This window comes from Cygnus olor, chromosome 3 (assembly GCF_009769625.2).
Source record: "Cygnus olor isolate bCygOlo1 chromosome 3, bCygOlo1.pri.v2, whole genome shotgun sequence".
In the NCBI taxonomy this organism is placed as follows: Eukaryota; Metazoa; Chordata; class Aves; order Anseriformes; family Anatidae; genus Cygnus; species Cygnus olor.
Genome location: NC_049171.1, coordinates 80,731,215 through 80,757,052, shown reverse-complemented (window position 1 = coordinate 80,757,052; position 25,838 = coordinate 80,731,215). Strand labels below are relative to the sequence as shown.

At 39.6% G+C, this 25,838-nt stretch overlaps 1 protein-coding gene across 1 annotated transcript; it reads right to left on the bottom strand.

The window, feature by feature from the left end:
- Nucleotides 1-6,994: 6,994 nt before the first annotated feature.
- EDARADD (EDAR associated death domain) lies at nucleotides 6,995-19,058 on the bottom strand. Its single transcript, XM_040552717.1, has 6 exons — nucleotides 18,944-19,058; nucleotides 14,983-15,044; nucleotides 13,290-13,329; nucleotides 10,061-10,149; nucleotides 9,347-9,479; nucleotides 6,995-7,040 (listed from the first exon to the last, which is right to left on the bottom strand). The coding sequence occupies exons 1-5, from the start codon at nucleotides 18,972-18,974 to the stop codon at nucleotides 9,396-9,398; spliced, it is 306 nt and encodes a 101-aa protein (XP_040408651.1). The 5' UTR covers nucleotides 18,975-19,058; the 3' UTR covers nucleotides 6,995-7,040; nucleotides 9,347-9,395.
- Between the last annotated feature and the right edge of the window lie 6,780 nt (nucleotides 19,059-25,838).

Here is a 25,838-nt window from a genome sequence, read left to right as displayed (position 1 = left end):
GCTGGGAGGACACATCAGGCTGTATCAGATCCGAAGGACTCGTTCACATAAAGGGCTCACGTAAAAGATTGCTTGGGGAAAGATGCCTTTCAGTCACACTGGGCTTTGAGTACTGTCTGTAATCGGATGGTAGCAAAAAGCCTGCTTTTATTACTGTCCAAAACTGACGACTTACAAGATGTCTGAAATGTTGTGAATAACTATTCACTTCTCCTTCAAGGGCAGAAGACCGTGATACGCTGTAAAAAAAATACATTAGTAGGCTGATCTTTAAATTAGTACAAATGTCATGAACTTTCTTGGACCTTGTTTACACAATTCTGCTGTCTGGTAACTTTCAACTATGACCACACATCAATAGCGTTACCCTAACTTACACTACTATAAAGGCCAAATTTACATTTTTTCCACTTGCTTACAGCTTGACTTGCATCTGTGGGAGGCAGTCAGCTCGAGACAGTGAAAAATAAGCAGTCTCTTGCACTCAGTTCCCAGCCTGAACTGCAGCTCTGCTACTCAGTAGCGCTTCAGGAATAAGTGAATTTTGAGTTTCCATACAAATGCTTCCATGCAAGCGCCCAGGGCTACACTGATTACCCTATCCTTTATGGTGGGCTTCCAAAGGAAAGCCCAAAACCCGTAAAAGGCAACTGGATACTGTCAGTCCGATTTTTCAGGGATGCCCCATACATAGTTGGCCTCACAGCAAAATTAAATGCTCGTGGAGCACAGGACTGTACCAATGCTGCTGAAGAACAGTCAGTAAGCTGACTATCTCTTAGATAAAGCTGCAAAAACTAAAGAATACAGTAGTTTGGACATCTTCATGAAGCTAAAATGGGTGGAAAAGGCCACTGATTTATCCTGCAGGCACAGAGATGGCAGCCAAAAAATGGCAATCCATAAAGGAAGAGCAAGGCCAGCGTGGGAATAGAAGAAACATAATGGAACAAAATTGGTAGTCTAGCAGAGCCTTTACAATGTCCACGTGATTCTCTAACCTTTTTTATCAGATTAATTATTAACTCAGGAAGAGTCCACCCAGCGTAGGTTCTACACCCCTCTGTAGTTCGTAACTCTATTGCATGTTTTCTAGATAAACGGCCTTGTTCATTGTCTATCACAATATATTCTTCTTTTTCCCATATGAAAAATAAGTGCATCTTCCTTTCTTCAACAGCAGTATCTGCTGCAATCATCGGTGCTCTAAGAAGCTATGGATCTTGCATATAAGATATTCTTATACAGCACAACTAATTGATAATTAGTTGTTCTATGTAGTAGAGCTATCAGTAGATAAGTAGTTCCAAGGTGGCTGGTGAGAAGGAAAACAGCTGTTTTCCTAGCTGCGAGAAATAAAAACAAATACAATAAAATTGAAAATGGATAATCTATATTTCTTCTAAATATAGTATACATTAAATCAGAAGATATAAGAATACTTAAATTGAACACTCAGACCCAGTATCTTGTAAATAGATACAAAACTAAAAAAAAAAAGTGTACACCTCAACTCATGCCATACAAAAAGGAAAAAAATATTTCAAGTATACAAATTAGTAATCCAGTGTGTAATGAAGATTAAGGCGAACATTTTCAACCTTCAGTGCTGAATTTACATGGAATCCACATATGAACTCTCAAAAGCAGCTTTGTTTTTATGATGAATTGTTGGAACTGATGTTGATTTTTCAAGAGCTTCAGGGGATCAGAATTCTTTTCCATTAAACAACCGTGTTTGTTCAAAACTTTACACATTTTAGCCAGAAAACAGGAAAAGGGGTATTTCAGCAGGACATCTTGATTCAGAAATGCCACTGCATCATTTTGTGTTCCCATTGCGAGTCATCATGCGAGGGCTTCAGCCAGACTTCTAGCTGGACTGGATTTACCACAGCAAAGCATACTACACTACCACACACATACAGCTATGGTGTGTTACAGTAGAGAAAAGCTGTTGGCACACATGCCAGCACTCATCACTCAGAAGAACAACTTAACACACAGACACATGATCCTAAATCATGCATGTGGTAGGCCCAAGCTGTGGGGATTATGCTGGACAAGCTGCACATGAGCTATTTGCACGTACACAGTGGATGCCTGTGTATGAGCTGAAAATAGCAGAGAGCCCAGCCACAGCAGCACCCCTCAAAGCTGATTCCAAAGCCCCTAACTAAAGACAGAAAACAAGTTACAAAAGTTAGAGTTCACACACCTCTATCAGGAAACCTCTGTCCACAGAAGAGGAATGTGAGACATTTGAACTGCAGCTCCTACAAGAATGAGCAATACAACTTCCGCTTTAAAATATGACTAGAAAACTGTTCTGAAGAGCTGCGGCTTTTCTGAGGAAAGATTAAAAAACAAAGTTAACAAAACTCCAGTCTTCTACAAGGTTTAAAAAAAATAATAAATAATCAAACCTCAAATTTAGGGCACTAATTTCACTTTGAAACTAGATCTTCAGTTTCTTGAAGTCATTGCAGCAGAGCTAATTTATATCATCCCCAAAGCTAGTGCCTGAAATTGAAAATGTTAGTCTTTACATTTAGCTCTTCTGTAACCACATCCCTCAGTATCTATGGTACAAATATTACTAGAGGGCCCTTTTCATTCTCTGAAAGAAACTCAGAATGCAATCTTACTTAGACTTCCCTCAGCTTTGCTACTAATTCTTAATTGGTCATTTCTACTTGAGAGAAGTAAGAAGTGCATCAACCTGTACCTCATTCTAGTTTTGCCAAACATCTTGAAACACTGTTCACCATTGCTTTGGTATCTACACCTATGTACATATTAGTATTGTCTACTTTATACAGCCTATGATATAATTGATTTTTCAGGAGTTTTTTGTTTTTTTAAAATGACATTAGAAAACAGAAGAATGGAAGGAAGACAAACAATTTCTAAAAATATTTTGAATGTAAACAGTATAATTCAGAGTATCAAAATCCCTTGAGATACATCAGTCTAAACCCATAGAGTGCTTTAATAACCATCCACATAGGCTGTAGGTGAATCCACCTGTGAATTTCCCACTAGAGTGGCTTTAATCAATACATAAACTTGTGCTAGTTTCATGCAAGTGTGCAACTACTTTGGTATAGGACAGAAAGTGGTCAGCCCACAGGAGGACTCCGAAGAAAACCACAGTTCACAAACAGGAAAGTTATACTCAAAACTAAGGATATACTGTTGGTGAGGCATTTGCTGTCACCTCACACTGCAAAATGAGAGACATTTGAGACAAACAGATAAGAATACTCGTAGTGAAATTTCTTCAAAACTATGAAAACTAATTTTAAATATCAAACATTTTTATTGTGTTTTGTTTTCTTCTCCTTCTGTGTTTTTTTTTTTAATCCCTAAAGTTATGGTCTGGAAAGTCTCTCTGAATTGCATGATTTCTTCATAGCAAATATACACCCTATGATGTATAAGTATACAATTACTTCAGTGTCTAGTCTTGTTTGTAAAAGAGAGTCAAAACTTAATTTTGCCACCTGAATGTGATGTTCAAACATTGAATTAATTCAAATATGCAAATCCAAACTGCTACTTGGAACACTGAGGTGTTCCTGTGCCAAAAACAGTGTCATAAAGCTTTAAAAAAAAAAAAAAAAGAACAAAAAACAAAAACAAACAGAACAAAAAAAAGGCAAACAGACAAAAAAAAAAAAAACACCCTCTCATCTTCTAACAGGTAAAATACACAAAAGTTGTGGAAGGGCTGCCAGAAAGGCAGACTTGCCTTCTAATTGGGGCTTCCCCAACAGCAACAACACACAACTGACATGGTTTGCAACTGCTGCAGTAAAACCAGAGGTCTAGGTTTTTCATTCTTCTGCTGCTTAGGAAGCATTTGCAGACTCAAGAACACAACCTGCATTATTCCATCCACTTCTGAAAGGTTATCTTTGCAACCCTGAGGGCACAGACCATATATATGTGTATACAGTACATAAAGCTTACACAGTATACGAACTGTCCGTACAGATTCTGCCTCTCACAAGGGAAGCTTCCCATCTACTAGTGGCAGCTAGTCCCAACATTTAACAAGCCGTGACTAAACCTTCTATGACCTACAAGTCATTCTGGTAATTTCTGTTTCCTCTCTTGGGCCATTCCTCCTCCACCCATTTCAGCAGCACTTTCACAACATCAATTCTCTTATAAAATTTACAGAGCTCAATCAGCTGCTCCACAGTCCTGTCGCTATTCCGTAGCAAGAACTCCAAGGTAGGACTCTGGGGCTTCTGTTCAAGGAAACACAATTCATCATAAGTCATCCCCCACTTGCTTGCTAAGTTTCTCCAGTTTTTCACAGTTGGATGGCAGGGATCCAGCTTTAGCCTCACTGTGTACAACAAGTCTTCATCATTGAGCATGTCACTGATGGTCGGTGCACGAAATAAGCACAAGGAGCAGGTGCCATTTTCTTTGCAGCTTTTCTTGAGATCTGCAGTTAAAACCATTACATGAAGAGAATTTAGGATCTGTTGCTGTGGCTTTACCAAAAACAAATATAAAAGCACAAATGTTTGAAGAGCATTATATTTCTCAGAATCATTTCTGAAAAAGTCAGAATAGTGGCATATTAATGCCTTTCCTTATGAAGTACTCATGAAATTAACTTTCTAAAACTTCTCTTGGCTATGTTCATGGGCTATAATCAAAAGGACAGTATTTTTGAAAGCATCAGATTTATCCTCTTACAGAAAAGATGTGCAGTTCCTTCCAGTGTAAGCTGGGATATTCCATTTTTCTTTTTTGGGAACTACCTCGCATCCTTCAATCTGCCGTAAACCCTACATACATCACCAACAGGAGTATGTGCATATTACATGCGTCTTGTATAAATATGTTGCAGGATCGAGGCAAAGGTTTTGCACTTCTGAGCTGCTGCTTTCATAACAATATGAAATATGTGCACCAGGAGAATCTTTACATGATGACAAAGTAGAAATATTTTGTTTTCCTTTGTTTTGTAAGGGCTCTTAGAATAAACGTTGTCACTGTTATGTCAAGGAAGCCTATTTTAAATGTACATTATAGAAGGAAATCAAGAGCGTACTCCTCCACATGTAGAAAAATAAGAATATCGAGTTGCTGGAAGTAGGTGGTGATATGTTCCAGATTCTACATAAAATATCAAAAATTGCCATTTAGAGGTTTCCTCCACACAGTATCTGCCCAGTGCCGAGAACAATGCCGTGCTATCAGACTATACTATATACTATGTATTAATAACCTGTAAAAGCATATAGAAAACAGTTCTAGCCATGGTTCTAGTTAAATACTAAGACCTTTAGCACTGCAGTAGTCTAGGGAGTTGTTTCAGCATTTCAGCTGCAGATATGACCCTAAATAGCACTTTTTGAAGGCAGGGAGAATTTGATATGTCCAAAGAGCAGTTGATAATGGATGCAGCCTAGAAGCACCTCCTAAAACCTCTGCCCTCTGGCCTCATTGTAGAGCATGAAATAGGGAAGTAACTATAATCTTACTTAGGGTGAAACTCACTGAAAAAGGAATGCTACAATAAGAAAACTGATATCGATCAAAAGATTGGTTAAAAACAATGAGAGTGTTTTGGTGTCAAATGACTGTGAATAAATAAATCAGTGACTCTGATGTATAAGTGCTGGACCAGTGCCAGTTCAAGAGACCTGAACTGTATCCCTAGGAAAGGGCAAATCTGGCAGTCAGTGCTGCCTACTCTTACAGATAACAGCATGTGTTAGTTTCTTTTCTTTTTTCCATTTGCAGTAATTATTGTAAGATTGTGTGAAAATTCCAGAAAGACCTTCAGAAAGTGACTTTTTATGCTGAATATTGATGCTGATGAAAGCAACTGAGCTGAACGTAGCTTCTGCGTACGCTTTGTTTTTTTCTTTGTTTTTACGGGAAGAACAGGCTATTGTTATTTTTAAATGCTTGCTCATCAGCTTGCTTTTTGAAGTAGGCCAAAGAAAACTTCTTAAGTTTTCAACAAGTTCGGACGTGCCGCAACAACACTGCTGCAGACAAATAACTTCATACAAATGCTTGGATTCCCTTTTAAAGGGAAGCATGTTCTGGTAACATCTTTGCTCTCAATATTTATGATGAAAATTTGCTCACAGGCCTCACAGCTGTCCTCTAAGAAATGTGTATATTAGGGATTCTGCTCTTCTTGTGCACTCTAAACTCTTGCTGAAGTGAGACAAAACTTGCTCGCTTTACTCATAGCAGGATTTACTTACACCAATGAGGCAAAATGAATGTAAACCAATCAAAGTTCTGGCTGAGCTCAAAGGGCAGGAGAACGCCCTATCTAATTTCATCTTATTTTGCTTTGCAAGGATGCCAGAGTATGTTTTATCCTCCAACAGAAGTAGGGAAGAAAGGGTAAAGAAAGCAAAGGGCTCAACTACAGGTAAACAAAACTAAACCGACCTGCTTCTTGTAGATACCTGCTTCTGGTACTTGCTGTACTAGATTATCGATAGGGTTATACAGAATCCTGGTTTTCTAAGATGCCTTGCATTGGTAAAATGATGACCTACCTACCTAATTGCATTATCTTAACGTTACATGACACGACAACCTTCTTTACTAAATGTTGATTTACAGTTCTTCGCTGTTAAATCAACTGGGCTGTATACTGGCCACCACCCCTCAGCCTGCCTCCGGCTGAGCTCAAACCACTACGGGATAAGCCCTCACAGCTAGCTTCTGCTCTCTCCAAATAGCTGTTTACAGATTTCTTTCAGAAGTGGACGTACTAGACGCATTTGGACAGCCTAACTTACATATTTTGTATGGTTTGCATTATTGATCACCACCCCCTTTAAAACAGAGGTAGCTGTAAATGACACTGGTAATGAAATGAGCACAAGCATTGATTATCCAGGAAGTTCTAGGTTATGATGAATAGCACTTTTTAATGAAGTCCTCTCAAAGAAAATATAAGAATAAAATATGTAGAAGAGTAAAGCTGATATATTACCTGAAAGTGATTCATCAGTATGGTTTTGCGAGTCTTTGTTTTCTGGCTACAAAGCAGAGAATAAATATAAATCAAAACAACGTATTTGAACACCAGAATAACTATTTGGCTAATTTATAAGTGGCAGGAGATTACTTAGAAGAATCCCAAGCTACCTGTTAGACAGGGAACATACGTGGTATGAGAAATTACTGACAATCTGCAGACTTTTCAGGCAGCATTTTTATGTTTTTGCTTCACAAAACAGCCTGGATGGTTTTATCTACTGAAGAATGTGATCCTTATTAATCATATGCTATGGGGTTACATCTTTTGAATAATATGCTCTTCTTCCCTCTTTCCTCCTGTCCACATTTTTCACTTTTGCTTAGTTTTCCTCATTTGACTGTTGTTAACTCAACACCAATTACAGCCCTCACTGTTTGAAAAATTATAGTCTGGGCACTTACCAATTCTTACAAAGTGACCTCACTGTACACAGTCATGAAATACTGTTCATACTGTACACTTGAAAAATAGCTTTTGGGTTTTTTTGCTGACCAGTACAAAGCTGTTCAATAATTCATATGGTTTGATTAAGAAGATTTAAAAGTTTTATAATGAGAAACCTGAGATCTTTGCCTGTAACATGCAACAGTAAGGGAATGCTTCATTGATCTAGTAAAAGTGCAGGAGCTCTTTTACAAACTTCTTCACATACATATAAATTTTTTCTGGACAGCAGGTGGGCTTGAACATTTCTGCTGGCTCACATCTAACCATCCTCCTGTTTGAACCAAACATTCCCTCCGGGGCTTTTTATCCACAAATTAAACACAGCAAAAATATTCAGCAGCTTGAGACTGCAACACACGTTTTAACACTTCAATTCTACTATTTAGAAAGCAACATCTAAAAACTGGAAGTATAGCACCTTGATCCTAGGACTGCAGGAAACTGCAGCTGCCCGTACTTAATCTATGCGGGTGTGGAACCAGATGAAATAGCTTTCTTCTACTGAGGATTTAAAGATGAAAGCAGAAGGGGATTTTCCCCTTAGGTAACTGCAATAAAGCATCGTTGATTTTCGTATTGCATTATTCTTTCAAAACTATCACAGCAAGCTTCTTAGCATTTTGCAAGCTGTGCATGCAAACACAAGACCACCAGTCTATTCCTACCTACTAAACCTTCTGTACTAGGAAATCCACTAAAAATAGGTAATTTCAGCTGATGTAGTGAACATACATACATGCAGAGTCCAATGATCAAGAAGGCACATTATCCCCAAAATATTTAAACACTGTCAGGAAAGGAAAAACGTGCATGTTTTCAGCATTTCTTTCTTCCCTGGAAACCGCAAGGACACGTGTGCAACATCAAATCATCCCAGAACGACTGATCTCTGCTCAGAAGAGATCTGAGGTTGCACATGCCGCTTGTAACAGAATCATCCTTGCCATTATCTTCTAGTAGTCTGCGTTTCCAGTGACACCACATAAGCTTTCCATGGACAGAGGTTTTTAAATTTATGATCTTGGCCTTTTTGCCACGTGAGCACCCAAAGTTCAAGAAAAATTAGATATGGAAACCCCAATTATAGCCATTGTCTCCATTTCCTCTAATTCTTTAAAAGTAGAACAGTATTGAGTCTTGAGGAGCAAATCCCCAGAAAGGTAAGCTATTGGGAGAACAAGCAGTTGCCCATCACAGATCAGCCTTCTCAGGTCTCTGTTTAAAGAGGAACAAACAAACAAAAACAAAAGAGAAGGAAAAAAAAAAAAGGAAAAGTGGTAGGTATTTTTCACTTAGTTTACAATAGCTCAGTTGTTGTCCTGAGCTTCAATAACTTTTTCCAGACTTTGTGAATTCATGAAAGTTCCAGGTTCATGGTGAAAGCTAATACCTAAATGCCTCTTAGAGATGCCATTATACTCATGTCTCACGACAAAAATAACAGGAGTGGCTAGTACTGCAACAAGTACAAAGAAATACTTTGGATACTTACCTGTGCCATTCATATGTTTCCAAAATTGGTATTGGTACTGATCAGTTATTATCCACTTTTGTCAAGCCAAATGCACTCAGGTTTAGTCAAGATTATTTTCTTGTAATGTACTTGCAATAAGATAATGTATTGTCACTGTCCATAAAATGAAGGTATTAGGCAAGAGTATTTTTTGCCTACAGTTAAAACTCAATCAACTTCTACAGGTTTTATCAAAGCTATAAGCCTATGCACAGTCTGAAAATAAGCAGAAATTTTTCCAGCTCTGTAGTACTATTAACAAACTAGTATGCTGAAGTATCTTTATAGTAACTCTAAGCGGGCAACAAATGCTCTCTTCTTGATGATGGGAATGAGAAAGTTACCTCCATCATCTGTGAAATGCATACCAAACCCATGTTTGTTTGATGAAAGTCAGCTGGGACTCTGGCATAAGGAACTCCTTTTAATTCTTCTTCTCGCTGGACATTGCTCATTCATTTCTCTTCTCCAAGTTTTCTGCTCAACCCAAAGAGAATCAATTTGAAATTCAGGAAATAACATTCACCTGAAAGATGGTAACCATGGAGCATCACGGTAACCATGGCGGTCACTCAGCACGGCCCACCCTATGGCAACCTAAGACTTAACACTCAGTGGAGAGTATTTCCACTACGGATAGAGCAGTGTCCCAAAGTCAAAGCAGAACAATCAAATGCCTCCCTAGGACAAGACACAAGGAGTCCAAAACATGGGATTCAGCCTCCTTTACTTATTCTCTGCTTTGGCTCTATTTTCAGCAGGGAAGAGGGAGAGCATGCATGACAAAGCCTTAACTCTGCATTGGCTCTTCTTCAAAGCATCTACTGCTACTGAAAGCCTAGTTAAACTACAAAGCAAACATTAATAATTATTTAGCCTTTCTTTTACTTTTCTCCTCAAAAGCTCACTTCACTGAACTCTGGAAAAGGGAGCCTATTTCTGGTCAATTTTATTGACTAATTCTGTGCTCTCCACATACAGTCTGAAAACATACTTATTTGTTAACATTTAATTAGCAGCAATAACTTAATTTACATACAGATATCATTTTTTCTTACCTGTTGGACTAGGCCAGTATCTGACGTAAGACTCCGGATGTTCACAGATGCAATTTCCAATGTTACTTGATCTGTTAGGTATTCCTCATCTAAGACAAAGATTGTGAGAAACTGGTCTTCCACCCAAATACAAACTTAAAGAGTAAGACTATCAAACATACATTAAATTTTGTATGCTGGACACCTATAACTCCACATCATGATCAGTCACTGGGAGATGCAGGATTAAAAAGCCCAAACCAATAAACTGGCAGTGACCACAACAGTCATGCAGTCCATGATTGTGTGAAGAAAAACAACCCTTGCAGAGATCAAGTATTAGTGTATTAGTGTTTAAGAAACAACCGTCATGCTGTTTTTGAGGCAAGAGTTATATTCTTTCAGAAAGCTGACCAGAAATAGTACCAAGAGAATATTAACTGAGCCAATACATCAAAGCAGACTCAAGAAGACTGTTACAAGTCAGTATAATCCTTTTTGCTTTGCTTTTCTCATCACAATTATAATGATCACTGTTGAAATATGTACTACATAAATGAGTACTTTTTCTTCTGCCCCTTTGTGAATTAGGCTCATCCTACTTATCCCTACTACACAGGAATTTCCTGAAACACTAAAATAATCTGTTTCAAAGTGCATTTATCACCTGCCTTGGTAATCCATTGAAAAGCACAACATTCCCCAATACTACACAAACTGATTACCTTTCAAGATTTACTTCAGCCCTCAAAATGGGATACAAGGGATGCATAAACCCTCTGTGAACCTCATGCAAACAGAAATTTTCACTCTGCGTGATTAATAAGGGCCTCATTATCAAACCATCTGCACAAATCCCATGGGTCAGGTGCTGACTAACCGTTAACAGGAGCTTAAAAGAGGTTATATTCTACACATATCTAAACACTCCATGGTGGAGACTGCATCTGTAGTACAAGTACATTTCTTCTTGCTGTTTAAGAGGTATGATCTCATGGAAGAACTGCTATTACTTTTATGAATTGTCAGGTAACAGAAAGAAGACGTATTTCCTTATCTCGCTCAAGAAATTCGTCTGAATCAAAGAAGTCAACCTTACGCTTGTGAGAAAAAAAAAACAAAGAAACCATGGTTCTCCTCTTTTTCTTCTTTTATAAGACTGTTGAAATTAAAAGCCAAATAGCATTCCACTGCCAGCAGGGTAAATGTTTAATACGCATCATCTTTTTTCTTTACAACCATAGGTCCACAGACAAGGAAAAAATTCCCCCAAAAGTCTTGCTGAAAAAGGTACCTATTGGCATCAAAATTCCACTTAATTTATGTAAAAACACTACGTGCCAAATTTGTTCAGGATTTGAGTGGAAGCAGAATTATACTCAAAGCATGACGTAAACATTAAGCCTAATCCTGCAAGATGAGAAGCTCACTCAACTCACCTTTAATTCATCATCAGTAGAGGGTGCTAAGACCTTGGATAAGTCAGGTCCCCAAATGGTCCCTTAATTAATTGAGCAAAAAAGGAACAAAACTGTCCCCCCACTCCTCAAGGCCAATGTACTGTTTATTCAACCATTAAATCTGAAGCAAACAGAATTTTGCATTACACGCAATCAGGCCTGCACATCTGTGACATTTTTTTTTAGCTCACAGGCTCGTATTTCTCAGTCTATATTTTTATAGAAATAGTTATGAAAATACATTCTCATTGAGCAAACTGAGAAGTTATCACCTAAGGAACTATCTAGCACTGATATCATGCAAGTTTCAAAATCCATAGTAAGGAAGACATACTTTGAAAAATAAAGTCAAGAAACATAAAAAACAAGAGTAATAATAATAAAAAAAAAAAGAGATTCCGGAAATGAACACGGTATTAAGAGGTATTTTTAACACTTCCTACTCTAAAGAGGAAATGTCAAGCTATATTAATACTTACATCTTTTTAAGCTATATTAGTATTTACATCTCTTCACACTTGGCAAGAGTGTAAATTAAAAAATTAAAAGTACACCATCTCCTTTCTACAAAAAGCACTGGTTTCCGCTCCCTTTCAGCTTTCCTTTTTAAATTAAATGCATTTAAAACACACAATAGTGGATTTCAAACAAGTTTGGCAATATTAGAAATTTAGGAATTTATCTAATTAATTCTGAGGGGGACCTAATGTCATGGATGGAATTAAGAATACGAAGAATAAAAGAACATTGCAGAGAAATTTCTTTAATGTTAGTGAACAGTTTTGAAGGAACAAACCACCTGATTGCAATGAAACAGAAGGTAATTAATAATTTCAAATTAGTTTTCATCCCACATTCTACTTCTCCACTGAGCACTTCTGAGAAGATGCTCATTTTCTCTGGCTGGATCCCTTAAGCCCCCAAAATAACCCTCTAACCTTTCTTTAACCCTAGTGGTGTATTGTCCACACTCCTCAGCAAAGTTTCCATTGTGACTAGCTTCTGCCTTGTTTCTTGTGTCTGCCCCAGTGCTGGCTTGCTGTGCAATGCAGTGTGCAGAACACTTCAGCTGCACAGTACTTATTGAAGGAGATCCGGCCAATGGCAAAGACAGGGATAACAAAAAACAACACTACATGTGTCAAGGAATCCATAAAAGGGATATTGACACAGCCTAAAGTACTTGACTTGAGTGCAATACAGAACCTGCACAGGACGTGATAGGTTCCAAACTGAGTGGTATTCATACCTGCCGCTCAAGGTAAAGATGGCATAAAGAGTTAACTGGTTGTAGGGCTGGGAATGCAATTGGAGGCAAGAGAACTACAAGGTATTTCTGGATTACATTTCTGATAATCTGAAGGCACCGGTAATCTCTTCAAAGCCATGTTTTATCTCTATCCTCTGAACATAATATCTAAAATACAATATATAATATCTAATAAATTGAAATCTGAACATAATATCTAAAATAATATTATTTTATCTCTATCCTCTGAATACTGTTTTTTTGGCGGCACCACTATGTTTTCCTTGCATGTTGAGTCAAGATCTTCTTAAAATAGCTGTGACTTTCAGATAGGAACTAAACTTGGGCAGAAAAATTCAGAACCTATAATATATACCCTACTGACCTTAAAACATAGAAGATGACACATTACATTTAGAATATAAATGTCTAGGAAAAAATAAGAGTATTTCAATCTCCTGGATAACACTGATGATCTTACTGTGTATAACAACACAGATTTATGACACACAACCTAAAAGACAAAATTCACAGTGCTTACCTTTAGGTACTCCTGTGTCTTGGACGGGATATTTTTCAGTCTGTCACAAAAAGGCAAGAGACAAATGTTGAGTGTAATTCTGCTGGAGAAAGAGTATATAAAAACTGCATAATTATAGTTGTATCTCTAAAATTGCTACTAGTTGATCTATCTACTGTCAGATAGAGTACTGTGCTTCTTATGCAGAAATTGAGATACTACCACTGCTACTGATCACTGCATGCAAAAGTAATAGCTTTCGGGTTTGCTACAGTATTTTTAAAGGTATTACAGTTCAGTGAAGAAGCAGAGATTGGAAAAGAAATTTTGCATTTAAACAGTGAGATAGCAATCTAGAAAAGGTAATGCAAATGAAGAGTAACAGAGACAATTTCAAAAGCTCTTTTAACAGACATAAACCTTTATTAAAATGTTACTGCACTGAAGGAAAAAAAAAAAACTCATTCCCTTCTGCTCTAAAATTGAAAAGATGATTAAGATGCAAAAGAAAACTATTGTTACTGAGTCTAAGGAGATAGCTACTCATTTTCAGGCATCTGTTATAACTTGCTACTAAACCTAAAATCCACCTCCTTCCCTATGACCCCTATCTTTACATAAAAATAGGTGAAACATTTCATAGAAGTTGATAACCAAGCACACAGATTAAAGACATATTAATTTAAGGTGGTAGGGATAAGCAAACTTTCATCTGTTTTCAAACTTTTCCCCACCTTTTAAATATCCCCCTTAGCAAAAAAGAACAGCTTCTAACTTAGTCTATTAACAAAACCAGTCACAGAAGCCTGTATATTTTATAAAAGCCTGCTAATACAGACTGCAATAATGGATCCCAGGGAAGGATCAGCATTTAAAGTGACATTTTCCAAGTTTCTTGCTGATTCCCTGTTGCAAAGCTTCAAAATGAGAAGAAAGCACCAAGGGAAAGCAATAGCTTGTTCTGTCACCATCCATAAAATAAACCAGAGCATTTGAATCTGTTTATATAACTGCATTAAAGAACAGTCTTCTCTTGGCTACACAGCACTGTTACTTCTCCCCAGAGGAAGTAACCCATAGCAACTTAAAAAAGAACTCCTCTTACAAATCTTTTCAGAATTTCATATTCCCTTTACCTGATACAGTCCTTGTTCCAGCATAACATTGGCATGCTTATAGTACGACACAAAGGTTTGTCACAAATGGTGTTACTCTGTGAGCAAGCACTAGAGAGCACTGTTTGGTCTCTCCCTAGGTTTACCCATGCCTGCTGTAAGGCACCGGCTTTTGGTTGTATCTTTCCATCACCTGAACTCATCAGACAAAATAGGTAAAGGAAGGAATAACAACTTAATACAATTTACATTTTAAGCCTCAGCTGGGTTTTCTTCCAATCCATACAGACAGAAGAAGGTCAGCACCAATCTCTTTTTTTCTATTAAATGAAAAAAAAGGGTAGTCATAGCTTCTCTAAAGGCTGACCAATGGACAGCTCAGCTGATACCACCCAACTCAGCTCATACACCTATTGCCATTTTTTTTTATTCACATTTTAAATGTACAGGGTTAGTAAGTTAATGCAATTATACAGATAAGCAAAACCCTATATATATACACACATGGTTTGAGTTTCTTAAATATTTTACTCATTTCTGCATTGCAAAACTGTAGAGAACTATAATGATTTTAACTTTGTTAGAGCAAAAACACGTACCATTGTTAAGGAAAGAGTGCTTGGATCTGTATCCTCTACTGGCTCTTTTGCTCCGTGATCTGCTGGAAATAAGTAAGTTTTATCAATTCATAATCCTCGAAATATTTCTGTCTGGAAATTCATATTTTGCTTATTTGTCTGACCAAGGCAAAGCATAGCTACGCTGCCATTACATGCATTATGTCAAGCTTCATTTACACAAGAAAACATGACAAGCTAGAAAACGTCCAAGATACTACCACAAGGATGAGAAACTATGTGCAACAGGGAAATCCAACTCTAAGCTAACAAAAGATGGACTGAAATGAAAACTCTGAATTATTTTTAGTAAAAATAAATAAATAAATCACAAGGCAATTCAGCAGTAAAGAGTAAAATCCAACACATCTGCTAAAACGTAAGTTTTGTTCTCCAAGTGGCAGCACTCCATTTTTTTCCTTAAAGGAATAATTCAAACAGTAAACATATCCACTGCCCCATTTGAGGTAAACATCAATTATTTTTATACAATTGAATTCTAAACTTCAATTATATTAACATCAAAAGCATACAAAGATAAATCTTCAAAGCACTTGCAGGTGAATCATTAACTGTCAACCCCTCTACACTGATGTCTAAATTGACAAATAATAGTGGAATAGTGACCAAAAGCGTACAGAGAACCTGAAACAAATCTCATATACAAGCCAGGATTCACAACAGTGCTCCTTCATTTAGCGCCTTCATCTCCATCCCTCACAGAAGATCTGTTCCGTTGCTAAGTATTGTGTTTTCAAAAACTATGAAAAGCATTTTAAGTGATGTGATAGGATTTTCGCTCCATTTTTATCACTCTCACTCCTATACTCACCACAATGCTTTCAGCCTCAACCAGAAAGATGTACTTCAAATCAATATTCAGTGACTATCTTTTTCTCCTCACAAATACAGAAATAAAAATGCACAGTATAAACACCAAGCCCCCAAACAGCACTGAAGTTACACAGACCCTATTTTAACTCAAATTTAGCAGTTCCACGAGGCTGGAGCACATCCTCTGCACACAGCTGTGTTAAACATTTTTAAAAGGCAGAGCTCTATTAAATTTCCTATGAGCACGCTGCAGCACAAAGTTTAGGAAGACACATCCAAAAGAGGAAACCAAACCAAAACGCCATACTGCAGTCGCACATGCCCTGTTCGGGATTAAATCCCTGCTCCAGAAACACGGCATCCAGAAACATGGTCGCTCTTCATGAAGCCTGCCCTGACAGCAGGGGCCAGCACAAATGGCCATAAGCTTCCCAACTTGAATGCAGAGAGGGTGAGAGTCAGACTGGGATCGGGGTCTGACAATAAGCTGGAGTAAGGTGCTGCTAGAGTTGGGCCAAAAGCAGAGGATTCAGGTGGGAACTGTGTGCTGTGGAGCTGCAGACAAAGCTGAGGCAAAGAGAGCAGCTGAGGGACCCACCCTGCAAAGGAGAGCATAAAACAAGGAGGCACGGGGAGCCAAGCAAAGCCAAAAACATCCAAAGTCTCACTGTTCCTTCTACTGTCAGTGAAGACCCAACAAATCCCTTAGCAAAGGGATTACTCTGTTTATTCTGGAGGCCTTATAACTACTCCTTACAAGTTTTTGGCTGCAATTAAAAAAAAAAATATAATCGAAAACCACTTTCTTTTGCCCTCATAATTTAAGGGGAACCTTAATGTAGATGAAAGCAGACTCCCCAAAAGATCAATGCCCTGGTGAACCTCTGTGGCTACTATAACTACAGAAAGCTTCCCCCCCTATTGCCATTACACCTCCAAGGCGTCACACTGCCAAGGTAGATTGCGACACCAGCAATTATTTACTTTCCACGATCCAGAGGGAAGCACTGAGTGAATGGGTGAAGGTCTGAAAATACGGGGATTTGGAATGAGGCCTTGGCAGACCCCAGGGTGACCCTACAAGAGGTGATAGAGTACTGGGTGGTGGCTTTAACTGACTCCTGCTTTCTAGGTCTCACACAGAAACACACCAACTGCAAACTGACTTGCACCTTTCTTTCTTATCTATCCCGGAAAATATTATTTAAAAACTGTATTGCTTTCCCTATGCCTAAATTCCTTCCCGCTTGTTTTTCTAGTTCTTTATGAAGAACTCCAAATTCCCTGTTTTTTTTAGGCTGCAGAGCACGACCAGTTTCCAATGTTTTCTACAGGTGGCATGAACACATATGAGGATTTGTACCTACGAATGAATGCTCTGTATGCTGGCTGCAGATGAGTCACCACGGTCTTGTTGACCACTGGTAGTTGGTGGATAATTAGAGAACCACAGACTTAATGTTTAATTGTGAATAAGGCAATTAAAATGCCATGTCCCCTCTCTCCTTCCCGCACTTATCTCCAACAGTAGTCTGCAATTCATTTCATACAGCTGGATGCAGGTGCATAGAACTGCAGGGAGGAAAGTTCTCTGTTTATCTCATCCACAGTTTTGCATGTTGAAAGGCTGACAGGAAATACAGATATCATCTGACTACTCAGTGCAGGCCACCTGATTTCAGTTACCTTGACAGACAACTTAATAACATCATTTTCTGGGATCCTTCAAAAAAATCACTATCACCATTCTCCCCACTGACACCATTCAGCCACTGGTGTGCATTTACCTCCCCACAATTCTCATGTGAATCGACCCAGACCCACATAGGTTGGGTTCAGTGGTTGCTCCCACAGCTCCCTTCTGCTCCCAGCACCTGAAGCCAGCTGCCCAGCAGCTTTCGAGGCTCTTCTGCCTGAGCCTATCCAGCACAAGCAGCCTACAACGGAGCAGCCAGCTCGTGCCCGTCAGCACAGTTTGTTTGGTACTGCTACCCTAACAAGGATGCTGCGCTGTGCACTGAGAGCGGTGTGAACAGCGTGTCAGTTTTACTCACACACCTGCAAATTTCCAGCCCTACCTCTGCTCTTTGTCTGTGCATGGGAAGGAAGCCTGAAGGCGAGTTTCTGAGACCTTAGAATTCTGACCTTTAAGCAGGCAGAGGTTCACAAAGCACCACGTAGTGGATACAGCATTCCCCTGCTACTTTTTTTTCCCTGCAATGTAACCTGGACACCACCAGCAGTGAGTGAAGAATGTAAGGCCTACCGTCTTCTATAACCCAAACACACCCACAGAAGACTTCTTTCACACCAACACAGGACATACACGTTCGAAGTACAACCCAAAGTGATCACCCCAACTTGAGATGAACCCTTTGATTAAACACAAATCAACAACCGTGTTTTGACAGGAAGCACATTTCAGACTTGAATAAGAGGAGGAAAGACAGCAAGTTACATTAGAATATTCAGTTCTCTGAAAAAAATCTAAAGCTTGTGCAGCAAGTTTGTAAGCTTGAGTGTTTTTGTTTACTCTTAACTACTCAAATCTCTATCGCTGCATGAGCGGACAGGTAAGTTAAAACTGGCAGGCCTGAGAAAAGGCACTCCGAAGTTGCAAGTGCCATTAGCCATGCCAGTTAAGAAGTGTTGCCTTGCTAACCACGCAGAGTCTGGGATACCCCCCCCCAAAAAAAAAAAAAAAAAAAAAAGATAAAGAAAGGCTTTTTAAGGCGCTGGTAGCAAGCCCGACTAACACCCTAAACGCCAGAGCAGGCTTGACAAGACAAGTTGCACTAAATCACACCAGCGCGGCCCATGATAAATTATTCCCGAGCTTAATTAGCGTGCGGGGGGGGAAGGGAGCAGCCGACAGCCCCTCGAGTTTTTGCTTTTTTAATCCCTGCCGGGCCGGGCTCCCCTCGGTGCTCCGGAGGGCGGCGGTGCCCGGCTCGGGGCACGGACCGAGCCGCGCTCCGCGGGCCGCAGCGCCCGTGGCGACCCCGCGGCGGCCGGGAGCGGCCGCGGGGGGGCCGTCACCGCCCGCCCCATCCCACCCCGCCCCGCCCCGCCCCGCTCCGCTCCCGTCCCGTCCGCGCCGCGTCCTCACCCGGGGGCAGCGGGTCCCGCGGCGCGGCCATGGGGACGCAGCACGAGGAGCGAGCGGCGCCCGCCGACGTGCCCGGAACCGCCGCCCCGCGCCGCGCCGCCCCCTTCCTGCCGCAGGTAGGCGCCGGGCGGCCCGGGAGGCTGCACGGGAGGCGCTCGGCGGGGCGCGGAGGAGGAGCGGGGCGACCCCGGCTCGCCGAGCCCTCGCCGGACGGGGCTGAGGAGCCCCGGCACAGACCGCACAGGGTTTGGCAGGCAGCCGGAGGCCGGCCTCTTGCACCACAGGCACCTCCGATACCGGGCTGATGCCCAGTGCTTTGATAGCATTGCTTTAGGTCCCCACTGCCACTTCAGCCGCATTCTCTCACTTAGGGCTTCGCTATGCTTACAGTAATACAAATTTCTTAAATGGGGTCCATGCATAAAGTCAGGTTCTAAATAGGAAAGATCAGATAGTTACTTACTGTACAATACAGACAAAAGAAACGAGCAGAACTGAATTTGGTCGGCTTGCCAATACACAGGCTACATTTGTGCCTTAGCTACCTTTCCCTGTCATCAGTGAGGTCACTTCACAGCCAAATCATAGAATCATTAGGGTTGGAAGAGACCTTCAAAGTCACCTGGTCCAACCACCTCCCTACCACCAATGTCACCCACTAAACCATGTCCCTAAGCACCACATCCAACCTTTCCCTGAACACCCCCAGGGACGGTGACCCCACCACCTCCCTGGGCAGCCCGTCCCAATGCCTGACTGCTCTTTCTGAGAAGAAATGTCTCCTCATTTCCAGCCTGAACCTCCCCTGGCACAACTAGAGGCCATTCCCTCTAGTCCTATCACTAGTTATCTGTGAGAAGAGGCCGAACCCCAGCTCCTCACACCTTCCTTTCAGGTAGTTGCAGAGAGCAATAAGGTCTCCCCTGAGCCTCCTCTTCTCCAGACCAAACACCCCCAGTTCCCTCAGCCGCTCCTCACAGGACTTGTGTCCCAGGCCCTTCTTTGGACACGCTCCAGGACCTCGATGTCCTTCTTGCAGTGAGGGGCCCAAAGCTAACACAGTACTCGAGGTGCGGCCTCACCAGAGCAGAGTTTCACCTCTGGCAACCGACTTACGCTGGAGGAACTAGAAGTAGCCTTGGTCCAGAAAACATTACAAATTTTGAGTGCTCCTGCAGAGTTTGTTTTCTATCTCATGCATTTTACAAATCTAAAAAAATGTGATAATGATTAAGTTGCTCTTATATTCAGAATATAAATTAAAACAGCAGCTCATGCTGCTATCTGGATTTTTTGCTAATACCTGGAATTTTTGTGTTTTCAATAATTCTGTTATTGGTGAAGTTGTGAATTCTCAGGAAAGAAGTTTTTGTGAGGATAACTGTTACGGTGACATAACTTTTATGGCCTGACGTAAATGGAGTTTTTGCCTTTGAGTCTTACACACATGCAAACACGTACACATCTTTCTCTCTTTGCATATAGAAATCCTAATCTGCAAGGTAGAGCTAACAGATCACTAATAATTCTGTCATTCATAATAGGTAAAAAAAAACACCAGAGAAACTTTTTTTGTTTTGTTTTTTAGGTCTAGCATTTGAGTCTTGCTGTTCACTGTGTGGATTGACTGACTGCTTCCATGTTAATACTGAAACTCATTCCCAAAGGGAGGCATTTCTTATGTTGAAAGGGTAACCCTGAGCCCAATTAGAAATAAAATTGCTGATTCTGTAGGTTGCCCTGGATTTCCTTAGAGAGGCAATGTTTTTGGTGATGGATAATTAGGCTGAGACTGAGGAGAAAATGTATTCCTACCAACTGAGATCTGCAGAAATGCTGGAGTAACAATTGGAGCTGCTCCTGTAATTGTAAGCTGTGACAAAGCCACAGCAGAGGTAGTAATCCTCTATGCTTTGAACTTGCCAAGCTTATGCCTCAACAAAATGAGTACCATATCTGCCTCGAGAACCTGCACATACATATTGTTGCTGTGTGCTGTTTGAAGACCACTGGTCTTAACCCCAGAAGCAGATATGGTCAGCGACTGCTAACACATTCCAGGAATATGTGTATAAGCTATATGAAGATGTATCCATCAACGTCCTTCAAAATATCCCTAGGGTACTATTGTTACATAGGTGGCTGTAAACTATGAAAACATGTTAATCATTTGTGTTAGGGGCTAAGCCAGGTTTTACCAACAACGTGGCATGTACAGTTATGATAACTTACACCCTGAAATCTTCCCACGTTAGTATTCAGAAATAATTTTATTAAACAATAACAGAATAATTCTATCAGAGAAACACTTGTACCAGCAGTCAAAACTGATTAATGCTGTTAAAAATCATGTGTGTTTGTTTTTAAGTGTATCCGTAAACCAGATTAGTTTTTTTTTTTGTTTGTTTGTTTGTTTGTTTTTTAAGTTATTTGTAAAGTACTCTTTAAAATAATGGAATTTGGTAATAGAGGCCAGTAGTCTAGACAACATTACTGCCTCAAAACCTAGGTTAGTCATCATAATTTAACATTTTTTACTTAGTACTTAAGCAAGATTCTGCAGTTACATGTAAATATCTCTAGTACACTGTCAACAGTACAGATTCATTTGGCTGTTACATGCCTGTTCTTGTATCATACTTTAATGAGATACACAAAGACCTTTGCTACTTAAGTAAATGACCAGTCAAGAAAAACAGAAAATATTTTGTCAAAACCAAATACAGCCATATCACAAAAATTAAAAAAACAGTAAGATAACTATAAGCAATGGCATTCTCTAAAACAGCAGATTAGCTCTCTAACCAAATTTTTGTATTAAGGACAACCTATATCTTATCTTGCTGCAACCCTGTAAGCTGCTAAATTCAGTGCAACTAATGATAACGTAAAGAGTTCAGGGTTTTGTAAATTTACACTCAAATATGAAATGAATATTCCTAAATTGTGTTTTTACAAACCAAGGCTACACTTGCCTCTTCTCATCCCTTCCCCAGCCCTAAACCAAACAAAACTTTGGTGAGGACAGAACTTTTCCCAAAGGTCTTCAAATTATCTGGTAATATAACAGATTGCCAGTTAGCTTGGTGTTTGAAATAACAACTCACATTGACAAAGGGGTTTCTTGTCTTCTGAGCACAAGATTGCAGATGAAACTTTTTCCCTCCCATGGAGAATATATTCCTGTCCAGTAGAATATTACTGCTAACTCCCCCCAAAAAAATGTTATAGAACTTTCTTCTAACTGATCCTCACTGTTTTTTTTGCCACACCACTGACATAATGAAATGATAATCTTCCCCTCACTGAAAGGAGTTGCTAACAATGATGCTAGCTGTGGGCTTGCCAATACCGTGAGGCAACCTTTTTTATTCTTCTTCATTTGCTTTGTACATTTCGAGAATCTTTAAGGGAATTTTTATTATATAGAATACTTCTGTTTCAACATAAACTCTTCATCTCTAGCATATTTCAGTAGAGTTAGGAAATGTATCCTGGCATTTTCTTTCCCAGGTATCCTTCTATAGCTTTCAACTGTCAGCAGCTTCAATACGTTGCAAGACCAGTTTGTTAAAGCTCTCAGGCTGTTTTGGAGTAGGAATAATTAACCAGCAGCTAAGAAGTTAAAATTACTTTCTTTGCCAGTGATTATATTGGTCTGTTCTTTTACAGTTGCATAGGAATGTCACAATTTAGACATTTATTTGACAGTAACAACACTATATGGAGAAAAGATAAGAAACGATGTACCTAGACCACCTTATGTAAGCCCACGGATAATCTGTTTGCCTTATAGGCCTGCACGATACGGGAATGTTCCCACCACTCCGGGGGCTGTGCGGTGTCCAAGTCAAACACAAGCCACAGAAACAGTGAAACTCTGCTTTCTCTGGACGAAAATATTGAAACTGAGTGTAATATGACTGGCTTAGGCTGCAGCTTATCCCCTCTGAAGGGGCATTAGCTTCCTGCCTGGCTGCTTGTTTTCACAGAACATACAGTAATTTAGTTGAGACCTCTACCGCACCATCAGGTTTGTTGACAGATAAGCACACACACACAAAGTGCATAAATCTTGGGGTGTTTTTGGAAACAGATTACTTACGTTCATCTGCACCTGCTATATTCAGAATTTTGACATAGGCAGTAGAGTCATTTCTTTAATATTCCTTCTTCAGAAATGACAGGTATTACAGGAATGACAGTAAGCCATCAGAGACTACTTTACATCTGCTCTTTTGACTGAGGTGATGCTGTCATACATGACACAAAGCACTTTGTAAGCATTCAGCAGTAATACATACATAGAAAACACAGGAATCAAGATACAGGTGCATAGCTAAGATGTGTAGTTAATTTTTCCATCACCTACAAAAACATTTTTTTTGCATGCTCCCCTTTTATACTTTGCTATTTTTTATTTTTTACTTAATTCTTTTTTTTCCCTTTTTCTTATACTTATTGTGAAAATATTGATGTATGCTATTTTTATATTAGCAATTTCCCTTTTTATCATTTTATTGCATTGGACCTACTGTTTTGTCCATTTATAGGCTGTAAGTCCTCATATTTCTCTTTCTTATCTAGACATCCATGGGTACATTGAAAAATTACTTGCAACAGACACCAGTAGGTGAGAACAGGATGTAGAATCACAGAATGGTTTGGGTTGGAAGGGACCTTAAAGACCACCTGGTTCCAGCCCCCTGCCACGGGCAGGGACACCTCCCACCAGACCAGGTTGCCCAAAGCCCCATCCAGCCTGGCCTTGAGCACCTCCAGGGATGGGGCATCTGCAGCTTCTCTGCAAAGAGATATAAAAACTTGTAGTAGGCCTAATGACACAGCTGGAAAAAAACAGGTTTTCGGGTGTACAGGTCCTTCAGCTGTAGTGGTCCTAATGGACCACAGAACTCACATGCCCCACATCTTGTCTGCTTTTTGTACTTACATCAGATGTTTTACCAAAAGTTGTTGCCTTGCTGTATCCTCAGATCTTCATAGTTAGTCTACCATAAGATACTCCATTGCCCAACAGACACTGCACTCTCACTGCTGGTGTTTGCCAGACTTGAACAGGAATTTGTGACGTATTGATTCCTCTGGTTTACTTTTGCTAATTTTAGAAATGAGTCATTCAAATGTTAATTTGGAAAAATAAATAAGTAAAGGCAAAAGTTTCAAGGGCAAAAAAATTTCCAGAAAGCCATGTGTCAGGTTACTGAAATCTAGTTCACGAACTTGGCAAAGCAGCTGTGATTTACCAAGCTTCTCGTAAGGTGAAATAAATGTGAAGCCACCTCATTTTGCCTGTTTGCTCACTTAAGTGTAATAATTTCTAAGATACATTTTTACACGGCAGATGACCACACACAAATTCTGTGTACAACCAGAGCGCATGAGCTCAATTCAGGCAAATAAGACCTGACCAAAAGGCACCAAGTGAACTAACAGAAGAAAAGTGGCAGAACTTTATCAGTACCAGTTCCCATTGTGCCCTCCCTGAAAGCCAAAAGCAAGTTTGACCAGGGAGCCCATGTAATTGCAGATCTGTTGCATCCATTATAAGGCTTCCTCCTACTCTCTGTGGGCGCAGATCTCTGTCCGCTCTAGAGAACTATGCTGTGATGGAGAAGAGGTGACTCTGATGTGTGTTATTTAACTCTTGTTTACTACTACAGAATAACATTTTCAGTTCCTGTGTTCTCTGCATGCAGACAGAAATAAAATATTAGAGCTTGCAAAGAAAACATTTTTACCAGCAATGCATGTTGTGAAATCTTAGAAGATGCTTGTTCTTATGCTAAGCAACACACATGTACCTTGAAAAATTAAATATATATACCAGGCTCTCTTCATGAACCCAGCATGCTGTAAACTATTTGGATAGAAGACATGATTAACTGTCTACCCAGCAAGGCCTGCACTCAGCCCCTGCTAAAATACTGTAACATCACGACAAGTTTCTTTAAAGGAAAGGGGCTTAGCACATATTCCCAATTTTGTAACGTTGTTTGCAATCATAATACCATTTCTCCTGCAAATGTTTCCTGAAACTGATTTCACAAAGAAATTGTTAGAATTTTTTTCCACGCTTCATTCCTCTACCAAAATAACATTCATAGGTTGAAATCGACACAAAAATATAAGAATAGAGTTTAGAAAACTGTAGTAAGCAAAATTCAGCTGATACAGTAAATACATATGCAAATGAGGATTTTTTTTTGGTCTTAAAATTACTATGTAAGGAATTCATTTTGGTTTTGTCTTACAATTACTCTGAACACTTCTACAGCCAACACTTGATGCTACTGACACTGCAGTCAAAAACTAAACTGTTGCTGACTTTCAACGCAAGCAGGATTAGACTGTTGGAGGTGAAGAAGTAAAGTATTTTCTGTAACTCACATAAAATGTTCTGAACTAACAACTGAGTGAACACTGGCTTGGAAAATACAGGAGTTTACATCTAATTTGCATAGTCCTATATATAGTGCAGGTGTGTGGCAGTTGCAAGCACTTGGTACTTCTAAGGCGTTTTTTTTGTTGTTTTTTTGTTTTATTAATCATTATTAAAATTGTGCTCCAGAATCAAACCTATAAAATGAAAACAAATACAGTGAATTCACCTGGATCTACCAAACCAAAACCGTACCTTTGTGAGAAATACAAACTACTTGCAGTAAGTCATGGAGTAGCAACAGTGTGAGCCAGTCGTGGCAATGTAAACATCAGCATTAGCTCTTCTGCCATTTTTTCTCAAATATCTAGCAAATATATTGGTCCACTGTTGCTGAAAGTAGGCATAGATTATAATTTTATCCTTCCCAAATTATATGTCTACTGTCTGCACTCCAGAAAGGAAGCGAAAGAATGGTTACATCTTCTCTTAGTA